Source organism: Periplaneta americana, chromosome 16 (genome assembly GCF_040183065.1).
Source record: "Periplaneta americana isolate PAMFEO1 chromosome 16, P.americana_PAMFEO1_priV1, whole genome shotgun sequence".
Taxonomy (NCBI): Eukaryota; Metazoa; Arthropoda; class Insecta; order Blattodea; family Blattidae; genus Periplaneta; species Periplaneta americana.
The window spans coordinates 162107916-162122509 of NC_091132.1; the positions used below are offsets into that span (position 1 = coordinate 162107916).

Consider the following 14594-nt stretch of genomic DNA (forward strand, 5'->3'; position numbering starts at 1 on the left):
ATACTGTTAGCACAGGGTCGCCAACCTGGAATCTTCGTCGTTCCGTGTTTAAAAGCACTATCTATAGGAATTAGTTCCTTTCAACAGCGAATGACAAGATTGACCACCTCAAATAAAGCACAAGGAATATGAGTAATAAGTTCCTTCCAACACAAACAGATGCAGCTTGCTTTCTACATTACAAATCGATAAAGAAATGAAATTGACAAAAATGTGGACTTAGTTCCTTTCAACAACGAACGATTCAATTACATTGTATAACATATGTATGTGTTCTTGTATAGCCCCTACATATGAGCTGTACTCGTTGAGGCATACTCAATAAATAAAAAAAAAGTATGACAACGTTGCATTCTGAGAAACTTTAAAGAGAACACGGTTCTTATTGTTGACTTTTTCCTTCTCGTTGTGATTTAATTAATGTAAGCGATACTATAACACTGTCACTAAGTATTAGGACAGATTGATTAAATTTCATACATCTGAGATTATAAGCTTACAACTTTTATTACAAGCATGCCAAAGGGTTGTGTTCTGGGCTAATCCTGTCTGAAAGACCACCCCTATTGAGAGACCACTCCTCCTAAAGACCGATTTTTTAAAGAACCGAATTAAAAATCCATAAAACCAATGTAAATCACACCCGTTTTAAGAGACCACCTCTCTCCCCGACCATCTACCAGTGATTAAATAACCATTTAATTAATTTTACCAATTTTAAAAGACCATACTGTATTTTAATAATATACAATTTACTATTTTGTTACATTACTGTAGCCTAAATAAATTCCAAGAGATTCGTACAGTACTAGAAGTTTTATTTTATTTTACTGGGTTATTTTACGACTTTGTATCAACATCTCAGGTTATTTAGCGTCTGAATAAAATGCAGGTGATAATGCCAGTGAAATGAGTTCGGGGTCCAGCACCGAAAGTTACCCAGCATTTGCTCGTACTGGGTTGAGGGAAAACCCCGGAAAAAACCTCAACCAGGTAACTTGCCCCGACCGTAATTCGAACCCGGGCCACCTAGTTTCGCGGCGAGACGTGCTGACCGTTACTCCACAGGTGTGGACTACTAGAAGTTAAAATGATGTTTAGCAAAGTTGTTAAGTGGTACTGTATACACGTTGAATGTCCATCTGTGTCCTTAATCGCTTAAGGAATGTTTGGAATTGCTAGGAAAAAGGTACAATGACTGCTTGCAAACGGCTTCCCAGGTATGACAAAGGGTTATTTGCACCGCTGTTTAACAGTTTTTTTGGAAGGTAAGATTTCTCATGCCGTATGACGGTTTTACTTTTCGTTTTGTACAAGAAAAATCAAATCGTTACTTGTTAATTACAGTACTATAATTTTTTTTTCCTCCTACCTATTAGAAAAATTCGGTGATCAAACCACCGATGACGAGGTTGAAGTCATTGGCACCATTGAAAGACTGTATGAATGGAGAACATATAAATTAATTTTTTAGCATGTTAAAGGATAGTTTTGAAAATTATATTGCAAAAATGAAATCTAAAAAAGTTAAGCAGAGTTCAATTTATGATTTTGTGAAGCGGAGTATTTAATGTCTGAAAGAACAAAATAGTAAAAATAACGTAAAATAAGAAAAGTTCTGATTTTAACCTTTTATTGTTAACTATATTCCCCATGCTTTTTATTTGATTAACATAGAAATGTTTTAATCAATTACTTGTATAAGATAACTCCCCCTATTGAGAGACCACCCCTCAGAAATACCAATTTTTCATGGAACTAGCAGTCGTCGTTTAATGCATGTTTTACTGTAATAGTTTTATTAAATTTTATCAACTAACCTGGCCCCATGTTCTTGTTCCCGTTCGGATTTCCATTTCATTTTCTTCCTGGTACCTATGAATTGCAATTGTAGCTACGCACTATTAAGTCCATCTACATTGTTAGTAATAATTTCTATAAGATTGCATTTGCTTCTGATATTACATTGAATATAGACTGTGTGCAATGATTTTGAGTTCTAATGTTTAAATGTCCTTCCTTTTACATTTCATTTGTGTGTCTGTGCTGATTAAATGTGACTTTTACAGACTCATGTTTTTTTCATGATAGTTTTGCAGACGTCCGTGGCGCCACTGTGTCATTAGACTGCGAAGCATTTGCACATGAAGAGGAGAACACTATTTTTCAGTCTGAAGCCAGGCATACGAACGACAAACTATTTAAATGCGATGTTTGTGGAAAATATTTCTCTCGTCCAAATCATCTAATACGTCACCAACGCCTTCATACTGGTGAGAAGCCATTTAACTGCAATGTGTGTGAGAAGTTTTTCTCACAATCCGCTCATCTAATACAGCATCAACGCGTGCACACAGGCGAGAAGCCGTACAAATGTGATATTTGTGGTAAATGTTTCACAAATGCAAGCAACTTAAAAAGGCATGAAGTGAATCATACGGGTGAGAGACCATTCGAATGCGAAGTTTGTGGAAAGTGCTTCTCGCAGCCTCATCATCTAATAAGCCACCATCGTTTGCACACTGGTGAGAAGCCATTTAAATGCAATGTCTGTGGGAAATTTTTCTCGCGATCCTATCATCTGATAAGCCATCAACGCATACACACGGGTGAGAAACGAGGAACTTAGCACACACATATTGGTGAGACACTTTTTAAATTATGTTTATGGGAACTGCTGCTCGCTGTCGAATAAATAAAAAAAAAGGCACGAACGCCTGCGTATAGGCCGCGCCACCGTTTTTGGCATGTGAAATAAGTAGACATCGGATTTTTAGGCACTAAAAATTGCAGTTTTAGGCGCCTAAAATAAGCTCATAATTTGTAAAATTAGCCTCTATTTTAATGAAAATAGGCATTTTAGGCACATCAAGGTATCATACTTATTTCTTTCACTGAAATTTTTAGTCATAAACTAAAATACGCACAAAAAAGTATGTTTAAACATTAAAAAAGAATACTATATTATATTTATAAACAGAGCTGCACAAATTTAATATATTGAAACTAATGAAATAATGATTATTGATATCAAGATTACTCATTTTAAGTTATTGAAATTCAGTTCCATGCTCAGACTTTATTATAATTATCTGCACAGTACACCACCAGAATTTTTTCTAAATTCTCCACAGTTAACCTTTGCCTTTTGTCACTGAGAATCATTTTGAAAGTAGAAAAACTTCTTTCAACCGAAACTGATGTGAGAGGCGCAAATTTTAAATTAGGTACAATAGAAACATCAATACTTCCTGGAACATTTACACTTTCCCCCGATATCACTCTTGATACTTTTTCCAACAATGAAAATCCTACATTCTTATTTAATACGTTGTCCCACTTCTTTTTAACTTTTTTCCCAGTTTCGCCCAAAGCAGAATGTATGTTCACTTGAGCTTCCTTTACTATTGCTATTTGGCTACAAAGAGATTGTTTTTCACGTTCTAATTGTTCAATGCTTGCAGGTATGAAAGAAAAGTTTGATGTTATGTAGGCAATATCGTTTTTCACTCGTGAGTCATTCAGACAATCTTTCACTGCTTTCACACACGCTGCACTATCAGTTTCAGGTAATTTATCAATAACTGTGACCACTTCTTTAAAATACTTAGAATAATACACCACTGACTGAATCCAGGTTCCCCATCGTGTAAGAACCGGCTGAGGTGGGAGTGGGATATCTGGAAAGTTCTCTCTGAATATTGAAATCCTGGCTGGGGCTTTACAAAAACATTTTTTTGTGTTAGAAATAAACGAATTGACAAGAGGAAATTCATTCCGGATTGTTTCAGAAACCCTGTGAAGGCCATGTGCTAGACAGGTTACATGCGTGAGGTTAGGATAAAATGTTTTAAGAAGTGGAGCTGCAGCAACCATGTATGAGGCAGCATCAGTACAAAACAACAGAACTTTAGAATCGTCTATATTACCTGAGTATAAAGACTGTAGGCCTTTATTTACAAAATAAGCAATGGCTTGGCTATTCACTTTCGAAAGTTCCTTAACACATACGAGGTGTGGAATCGAAGGTCCATCAGGACTAAGTTTTCCTACTGCCATATTTGCTATATACCTATTCATAGGATCTGAGGTTTCATCCACAGAGACCCATATGTAAGAATCGCCTATATCCTCCCGAATGGAAGCTAAAGTTTCACTGTATATTCTGTCTAAGTAATATTTTCTTAGGGTCGACTCAGATGGGATATTTTGTTTGCAGTATTTTTGTAAAAACTGTCTTAAAACCGGATTTTCAATTGCATTCCAGGGAATGTTAGCAGCAACAAACGCTCTGGTTAAATCAGCATAGAAATTGCTGCTGAGATTGGATGAAGTAGGCTGTGTTAGTAAAGTTTGTTGCAGTTGATTTTTCTGCTGAGCTTTAGCCTTATGAGCCGCTCCTTGCACATGCTGCTTTAGGTGGCACTTCTTTTCTTGCGAAATCTAAACATGTAAAGTAAACTGAATTAAAATAAAATCCTAATTGTTGTATTGCCGTATTTCTATCACAAAGTTAGTGGGTTCGAACAATCAAAATTTTAATGACCTGCAAATACTTTAACTATCGGAATTTAAAAGGTTAAAGTGTAGTGGTCTTAAAAAGAATTATACCTCAGGATAGCTCAGTCAATGTATAAATATTATAGGCCTACTCATTAAAATTAATAGAATTTATATATTTCAACTATTGTTACATACCTGTTTGCTACAAATCTTGCAGAATATTATTTTTCCATCATAAGTGAATTCTGAATATTCTGTTAGCCATTGCCGGATCAATGTAGATTTTGCACTTATATTTTTCGGCATTATCGCGTTAAACTTCACAGGAAAACGTCCTACCGCTCAAAACTTCTCAACACAAATAAGGTGAGGGAAAGAGCAACTGTTAACGAGCATTCAAATGAACCGTTGTTGTTGAGATTCAATTGGACAAAAATACAAAGTTCCACTTATTGTTGCATTTCCTAGTAGTGTTAACACTAGGAGGGCCATTCTTTTAAATATTTTGTAACGGTTTACCCTACTAATTCGCAGTTTTACGACTTTTCATAAATATTTCAAAAACACTCTTTCTCCAAAAATTGTGATTTTATGACACTCTGAAGGGCAGTACAGCTAATCGGTTTCAGATCGAAAACTGTCATTTTTATAGAATAGTATATCTCTGAATCGGTAGCAGCACATGTTGTGATTGTTGCCTGCTTCAAAACTAAGGTTGGTTCTTTGTCGGCATTTATGCCTCCAAACATGTTAAATTCGGTGAAATCTATTGCGAGTGTCGTGAGATTCGAAACATTTTGTTTCCTTTATCAATGGTTTCATGGCCGGTGTGAAGCAAACTTTCCACTTTTTAAATGCCTTAAATTTCGCAGTGAATGCATGTATAAATTATAAAAAGTAAGAGTAAAATGCAAAACTTTACAGTGAGTTAGGCATTTTTAGGCGAATATTAACAAATTAGGCTCTAATAACCGTTTTAGGGCATTTTAGGGCACTATAAAACTCTTTGAATACCTTTCAATTTCCATGAAACACAAATATTAATAATTATTTTTACTTTTCTCCTAAAGAAACAAAATAGGCATTTGCCCTAGAATCCGATGTCTGGAAATAAGTAATGAGAACCTAAAGGGCGAGTGTCTTACATTTGTAGCACAATATGGGTGATAAAACTGGCAATTATGATTGGCAGATTGTTGATGTGATGTGTATTTAGGAAGAGGTACAGTTCTCAGCTGCAATGGCAACAGAAACTCACTGGCTGGACACTGAACTCAAGGACACACAGCAGGAACGCTAGCATAGGGAAACTAGAGTGCGAGTATGTTACTTGTGCCACAGTCTGGGCAGCAAGGGTGGTAACTGTGGTTGGCAGATTGCTGACGTGACGTTTATAGGAGATGGTACCATTCTCAGCAACACTATCAACAGATGCTCGCAGACTGTGCATTGTACTCAAGGACACGCGCCAGGAACGCTGGCGTCAGCAATACTGGTGAAAACCATTTTTTTTTTTTAATATTAGCAGGTTATTTTACGACGCTTTATCAACACCTTAGGTTATTTAGCGTCTGAATGAGATGAACGTGGTAATGCGGTGAAATGAGTGAGGTCCAGCACCGAAAGTTACCCAGCATTTGCTCATATTGGGTTGAGGGAAAATCCCGGAAGGAACCTCAACCAGGTAACTTGCCCGGACCGGGAATCGAACCCGGGCCTCCTGGTTTTGCGGCCAGATGCGCTGACCGTTACTCCACAGATGTGGACGTGAAAACCGTTCATATGCACTACTGTACACCAGAGATTTCTTCTAAATGATTGAATATCTTTTGTGTGGATTATAATTAATTATCAATGTCACAAAATCGTGCATGATTGACATAGATGTTTTTTTTAATTTGTGACCTAAATGCCACAAAACATTTAACAATCACTAACACGATGTCAGCAATATGCCCTTATTGAATGGAGGTAACTATTTAGTTTGAAATGATGCAAAAGAAATAATGAATTTTCTAATCATTATATATGTGTTTTCCATTTTATACATTTACCAACTGTTACAAATCCTTGATATTCATCACGTGAAACACTAAAATGTGTATGGAGCATTGTTTCCACTTATTTGTAGGGACATTGCCATAATCTGGTGCAAAGGTTTCAACAGTACCGTTATAAAAAATGCAATGTTACATCTAGGCTGCGTACAGAGAAAAAAATGAACAGAAGGTTCTGTAACCGCTAATTTTCCAAATGCAATTGTTCGAAAATCGCAATAGACGAGTTGCGCAGGAATTTTTAATGCAGCACTCTAAAAGTAGCGACGTATGATTATATCTTTGCAATGCTATATCGTACATATCTGCCTCTATTTGTACAGCTTTGTTGGTTAAAATAAACATCTTCGTGTTGCAAGCTCCTTGACTATCTCATTAGTTTGACATTTGCTTTCAAATTAAGTGTCGTCCATCCTTGCACGTCACTAACAAATTCCAAAGTTATTTTTATTTAACAGACTCTCTATTCTCCATGAATAATGTGGTGTATGTTTATTTTAATTGTATCAATGTTACCCCGATATTTACATTTTCTTCTCATATATAATATACATATATACACACGCTATTTTCACTTTCTCATCTAGAGTTAAATATGTATAATACTTAAAGTTATATACTGTAAGGGGGTGCCCGCACGTATCCTTATTTCATTTGTATGATATATTTATGTCATCTCAAATATGTTTTTGTGTTAATGCAACTTTCTTAATTAATTACATTATACAAATAATCCCTTCGTCTGTAGATATATTTCCATTGTTCACTAATATATATGTGCTGGGTAGAAGTAATATAACCATGCAGATTTGAAGGGAGAAGACAGTTAAAATGTTGGCCATTTTCCGTCAAAAATTGGATTTTTTTTTTTTTTGACTTAAATAAACCACTTCTGTCATACATATGCTTTAAAGCTGTACGGCACTTGGAAAAGTAAAAAATACGTCATATTTTAAAGACTTACCTTTAAATCCCTCTCATGTGGCGTGATATGCACCAACCCTGACAAAAATTGCCAATTTTGGTCGATTTTCTTAATCATAATCTTTCGTGCCAGAAGTTCTTCATCACTCATACCCTTTCGTGCCATGTTTGCGAAAAAAACTACAGTAAATGGCGAATAGGAATTTTTCCATTTTAGTGGATGATGCGACCCGGTATTCTAAAACTATGTAGTGACCACAGTTTTACAAAATCTTCACCTAGTTGGAAAAGAAATAATTTCCTGACATCACATTTTATTAACTTAAAATTGTATTAGTCGACACATTAAAAGTGTTAAAATTTAAAATAGATTATGTATGTTGGATGGACGGCCCATTTCGATGTCGGTGCTGCGTCATCTTCAGTGTCCTACGAACTACTGTTGTTCCTGCTTATCTTCAATTCTGCCAGTTGCATTCGTCAGTTGTAGGAGTGGGAGTGTGTTGCTCTTATGGTGGGGGTTGGTTGTTTGTATGTTATGTATTATGATATCGAATAATGTGTGGGTATTGAACTGTAATTGTGTATTAAGTATATGTTGTGGGTGTGTTATTGTATGTTTGTATATTTCGTATTGTTCTAATATGTTTAACTGTGGAATTTTTGGTGTGATGTGTATAATTTCCGTATCTGTTTCTATATTATTGTAGTCGTGATTGTTGTTGATAATATGTTTGCGTAATTGTATGTGATTTAGGGTTTGGTTATAGCTTTAATGTGTTCATTATATCTTCTTTGAGAGGATCTTCCTGTCTGTCCTATGTAAAAATGTTCATTATATGTTGTTTGAGAGAATCTTCCTGCTGTCCTATGTAAAAGTGTGGGCAGCTATTGCATTTTAGTTTGTAAACGCCACTTGAATTATATTTATTTGTATGTTTGATGTGATTATTTAGATATTTCTGTGTTGTGTTATTTGTTTTATATGCTATCTTGTATTTTAGTTTTTTGAATGAAGTTGCGATTTTCTAAATATTCGTATTGTGATATATTAATGTTATATATTTATTCTCACTCGATGTTTGTGTGGGTTTGTTCTGTTTTTGTTTTACCTTTTTTATTAGTATGTCTTTGATGTTAGGATACAGAAGATGACGCAGGACCGGCATTGAAACAGGCCGTCTGTCTAAGGTACATAACCTATTTTAATTTTAACACTTATAACGTGTTGACTAATACAATTTTAAGTTTTTAAACAGTGTTAACGTGAACTAGAATCAATGAATCACATGAATTCTTCTGAGTCATAATGTCGATTTTCAACCTAAAAGTTTCTGACAAGAGAAAAATTGACATTAAAACATGCAGGTCAATATGACCAGTGGTGGTCCTTTTAGGTAGTTTGAAACCCTGGTCCTCGTAGTGTTAATAAACTCGGACATTCTGTTCACTGAACACTTATTATCTACTGAATTTAATGTTACGTAGGTATGCTACTGATATTAAGCTATTTCTTTCCCCTGTTACAATTGACGCACAGTAAAGCTCTAAGTTCTTTTTTAAATTATTTTCTGCAAGAGTTTGCAATAGGCCTGAATCATTTGCCTATTCTTTGCAGGGTATATTGTGCGCACAATACGTTTTCCATATTTCTGAGGTACTGCACATTGTTCTTGGTCTTTTCTTCTTAATTATCTTCTCTAGTGCCTACATTTTTTTCCATTTTTGAGTGAACGATGTGATCCCGACATTCTAAAACTTTGTAGTAACTTCAGTTTTACAAATTCTTCACATAGTTTAAAAAGAAATGATTTTGTAATGTCACATTTTTATTCTTCTGAGTCATATTTTCTCTGCAGATAATCATGCCGTTCATACCTGAAATGTTTAGAATATCGTAAAAAATTGTAAATGTGTTTCTGTTTCAACGAAGGTGCTAATATATTTTTTGGCCCACATCCTGATCACCGTACTGTAGAATTCTGATTTCTTTGTCTCCTTGCTGAACATAGTGAAATTATCACGGAATGAATTCAATGATCGTAATAATAATAATAATAATAATAATCCATGGCGCGAACAACTACGAAGGGTCAAGGCTGACAAGGTGGCTGCTGGCCTCACGTCTACATGCCTCAGCAGAGATGAACGATCATCCAACCAGAACGGATGTATAATTTGATCAGTGCGATGATTATCCCAGTCGTTATAGCTGGTTTTCACAACTAGATATTACTATCATAGCTTTGCAAATCCATCACAATGCTAGATGAGTATTGGTGTCATACACTGGCCGAAATTTTATGAGAAAATTCTTTCTCCATGAGGACTCGAACCAGAACGTATTCCATAACGCAGGTCCTAGGTATGATGCCTTAGACTTTTGACCACGATACTGCGGCACAGAACAAACTATAGACAAGCTTTACCATATTGTGTAGTACCGAATTTCCCGAGTAGATGCTTATTAAAGGTAAAAGATGGTAATAATTATTATGATGGTACTGATACCTCTGAAATTAGAACACATGTAAACGGTTTTTGAATCTGAAAGCACATTAGTCGAATTCAACATACTGTACAAGGAAAGTGTACTCTGTAAACAAAAAGTCTTCCATGTTGAATCTTTCGTACACTACTTTTAACACTTGAATATAAATAAATGATTAAATGGCGATCTTACTCGTGTTAATTATGTAAGCATGTGCGGCTTACAGCTGTTTCGGTGCTATTCGATACCATCCTCAGAGCCTACTAGATCTCGGCGCTATCTCAACTTCGCTGCCTGTTGTGTGGGTGCGTTCGTGTGATGAAGAGTTGTGTCAAATAGTGTGTGTGTTCTGAAATAGATCTGTGTGTTGAGAATTTGATTGGGGTGTGTTTTAGTGTGTCTGTATATTTCATATTGTCCTAGTGTGTTGAGTTTTTGGTTTTTGGGTTGTATGTGTAGGATTTCCATGTCTGTATTTATGTTATTGTATGTGTGTTTACCATTAGTTATGTGTTTGGCAAAACAAAAACTCAACAAACACAAGAAATACATCACACTAACATACGAAAACAAAAACACACACAAGATCGCATCCTCAATCAGAAAGCAGAAATATAGCATAGCATACAGAACAGAAAACACACCAAAAAGACATCTCAACACACAAACAACACAAACAAATAAATACAACCACACAGGCGTATAGAAACTCACATGCAATAGTTGAGGATGGTGTCGAATAGCACCGAAACAGCTGTAAGCTGCACATGCTTACATAATTAACACGAGTAAGATCGCCATTGAATCAATTCTTTAAAAAGTCTCCATTGAAACAAACCCCATGAATGGACAAAAATAAAATCCTACAACGTAAATTTTTCGAACATTACCAATCTAGGGTTCAAACTTTTACTTTCTATCGGAAGCAAGCATGAAGTCTATGTGTTGTAAGTATAGAAAAATCACGAGGACGTTATAACTAAGGAGCGGATTCCTATGTAATTAAATATTTTTCTTGCATGTGATAAAACACAATTAACAAAGTTAAAAATTCCGAATGTCAAGTTTCAAGTTTAAAACCCGAATTTTATTTCACATAAAAATACCTATTTTCACAAAAAATGTATGTAAATACATATTTTCAGGAAATCTATTATAAACACATAAATCTTGGAGTTTTTTTACTTAAATAATTTTTATAAAAACTTTTAAATATTTTAAAACTAAATAAATTATATCACTCAGAAATACGTTATCTTTTTAAGAATTCTTGGTTGCTTCGTGTTTCTATGGGCTGTGTGGTGTATCCGTGATCCATTTTTGTAATAGTATCGCCTCAAGTTGAAAGAACTGCTAGGTAGCATATCAGTGTTATTATTAGAGAATAAATTAACATGGACAAGGAGGAGAGATTTTGCAACACATAATTAGGAATGTTTATTGTTGCTGAAGATGATTTCATTCCGCGCTTTGTTTGTGAAACACAACGGATAAGAGCTCGGGTATGAACATTATTTAATTTAAACAAATCTCTCGCCTCTCTTTCATACCTATGAAGTGAGGAAATACATCTTGTTGTGATTCCCCGTTATCGGACGATAAGCATAAGCTGCGTAGTGTAGACGTGGTGGCATCACATTTTTTTACGTTAAGACGTGTGTATATTAGTCTCTTAAGATGCCTAAAATCAAATCGAGTTTAAGATCGCGTCTACAGCAATATGTAGATGAATTTAAAAACATTTTTACTACCGACGGAAAAGTGTTATTTTGCCAACCATGTTGTAAATCAGTAAGTGCAGATCAGAGCTCCCAGGTAACCCAACATTTGTCTCGAAACGAGCACATTGCCGCTGCTTCACGCGTGTATTCACGGCAAAACAGTAGATATAAAAAAATGTGTAAAGTTACTCAAGTATTGGAGGGTGTGCCTGTAGGTGAAATTGACGGTGTAGGGGTTTGTGACATTCCTCTCTTTAAATATGCACGTCTGACGTCCTGTGATGTGGAAAGATCGTTTTCACAGTAATAAGTCGTTGTTCAGAGATAATGGGCATGCATTTGTGAATTTGGAAATGACCTTTGTTGTTCACTGCAATTCTCGGACAACTACTAGCAACTGATACTCAAATGTGATTGGTGAGTACCTAGTAACTTTTTTTTTCAAGCTAAGTAAGGTATTTTTTGTTATATTTAAAAAATATATATATTTTTTATTTTTAGCAAATATTTTCGTACTTTTTAGCACATAAAAATATATTTAAATTTGTAGCACATAAAAATCCGCTCCCTAGTTATAACTATTAGCGTCTCTGATCTTAACGACTAAAAAATAATACATTTAATCGAAACTTGAGAAGGGAGACAAAATTATTAATTTCGGGACTTGCCGACACGAGCCATTTATTTGCGCGATCCATTCTCTGTAAAGTAGGCTACAAGTTGCGTCAGTTTCACATAGTTTGTGACTGATATTGCTTTCAACTCCACAGCCTGAAGTTTGACTTCTGATTTTGCTTCCTCGTATTATAAATTAGTTGTTAATGTATTGATGTGAAACTTCTACGTTGGGAGTACAAGAGAGAAAATTTTTTACATGAAAGGTTTACTCTGACTTCACTCTACCACGGAAACAAGTATAAGATGAATTTCGTCCCTCGTGCTGTTTTCGATGGTCCATCTCATTTCATACTACAGAGTGGTTAAAAAGTCCCGTTACCCTCTTCGATGGTGTAATCCAGGCATGTCAAAACCCTGCACATTGTGCACTGGTCTCTGTGCAACGTGCAGTTCCTATTTCCCTACCTGGAGGGAGCGAATCGACTTTGAGGGGAACGCGACAGGGCTGTACAGTACCTATAGTAGCAGATCAGCTTTTGTTTCAGTAACACAGATCAGTACAGGTGCTCTTTGAGCTGTGATTGTGAATGCGTAATGGAAAATAAAGTGAGGAGTCCACAGATAATACGAAGAAGAGAAATCACGAATCATATAACATAACTGTTATGATGTTTTCCTCAGTCAATAGTAATTATTTTTAAATGAAAGCCTCTCATCATATCATAGTGATATGAGAATTTAAATCATATTAGTGAAGTTCTCAAAATATGATATTCGCCTGCTCTTATTTCTTAATTAGTACTGTCACGGCAAGACAAACATGAAAATGATGTTGTTTTGGAGTCTGTACTAACACAGCCATCAATGGTTAGACGACTTAAAACTTTTATTTGATAAGCTGATAAGTGATGGGAATATAGTGAGGAATACATGTGAGGGTCTTGAGGTTGTAAGGGAAGGAAGAAAGCAACTATTTGTAAGGCGGAAAAATTTTCTGGAAAAATAATACATAATGGCGAATTTTCCACCTCACGTTACTATATTATCTTAATTCACTTACGTTAATAAATCTTTAAACCTGACATAAAGAAAATGTCCTCTCTTCACAAGTTGTGAACTACTCTTTTAACTCAATTCAGTAACGCTCCCAACTTGCTAATACTTGCTCTCAACGTTTTCCAAATAAACTATATATAAATTTAAATTCAAGCTTGATTTATCCAATTTATTAATAATAATGTGAATTTATATTAATATACAGCAAGGAAATGATTCCAGTGTAAAAGCCTCACAATAAACTATATATAAATTTAAATTCAAGCTTGATTTATCCAATTTATTAATAATAATGTGAATTTATATTAATATACAGCAAGGAAATGATTCCAGTGTAAAAGCCTCACAATGTCCTATTGCATGTAATTGGGAGTAAAATATTTTCTTTCTTAGCATTTGTGCACCAATGGTCCCAGTAATGCTTGAGGAACAATGAAAGAGTATTACTTTGAAATAATCAGTACTTACTACGTAAAATGAAATATTGTGTTCGTTTTTTGTTGTTTCGAAATTACTGCAATATTTATATTTTCTTCAAATACTGTATACAAATCATGTAAATAAATTATTCTTTACAAACGACTGCATTGTGAATTGTAACTGAGTAAGTCTATTGTTTCTTGTGTTACAATTATTGTCAAATATAGACACTGACAATAACTGTGTTTTTTCCTTCTGCTAAGTATGTTTATAATGTCCAAATGTTAATTTAATTGAACACTAGAAGCGCAGAATAGATTCTTGTACATCCCTCCCGCTAAGAACTGGTAAGAGCAACACGTGAATGACACAATCTGCACAGACCGGCATTCCGCGCACATACACTGCACTTTCAGTGTCTGATTTTTGACATGCCTGGTGTAATCACTTGTATCGGCCATGTTGGGTATTAATTATCTGAAACACGCATTAGACATACCAATAAACATCATAAGACTACAAAAAGATGTATAACATAGATACTGGTAGGGGGTAACGGGACTTTGTAACCACTCTGTATATTTAATGGACTTGGTTGTTTTATACTCATGGGAATACTGAATATGTGGACATGAATAACAAACAAAATACACTTGTACAGTGTTACTGGAACTACGTATTAATGTCTTACTACTTCAGTTTGGTTATGAATGTATGAAATAATTGGGATTTCCTTTAATTTTCCGTTAATTCCTGTTTCTTCTTTGTGGACCAAATACTTTTGTGAAACATTTATTATTCACA

The 14594-nt window shown here is 35.0% G+C and overlaps 1 protein-coding gene across 4 annotated transcripts in view; it reads left to right on the forward strand.

Moving 5' to 3' along the window:
- Nucleotides 1–6528, forward strand: part of LOC138691683 (zinc finger protein 436-like) — a 111937-nt gene extending 105409 nt beyond the window's left edge. For all 4 annotated transcript variants that reach the window (XR_011329939.1, XR_011329940.1, XM_069813920.1 and 1 more), the window contains one exon: nucleotides 2092–6528. Coding sequence is in view for 2 of the 4 variants with exons in the window: in XM_069813920.1 (XP_069670021.1) it covers nucleotides 2092–2629 (538 nt within the window). In the remaining 2 variants the exon portion in view is untranslated. The remainder of the gene's footprint in view (nucleotides 1–2091) is intronic.
- Nucleotides 6529–14594: the final 8066 nt, after the last annotated feature.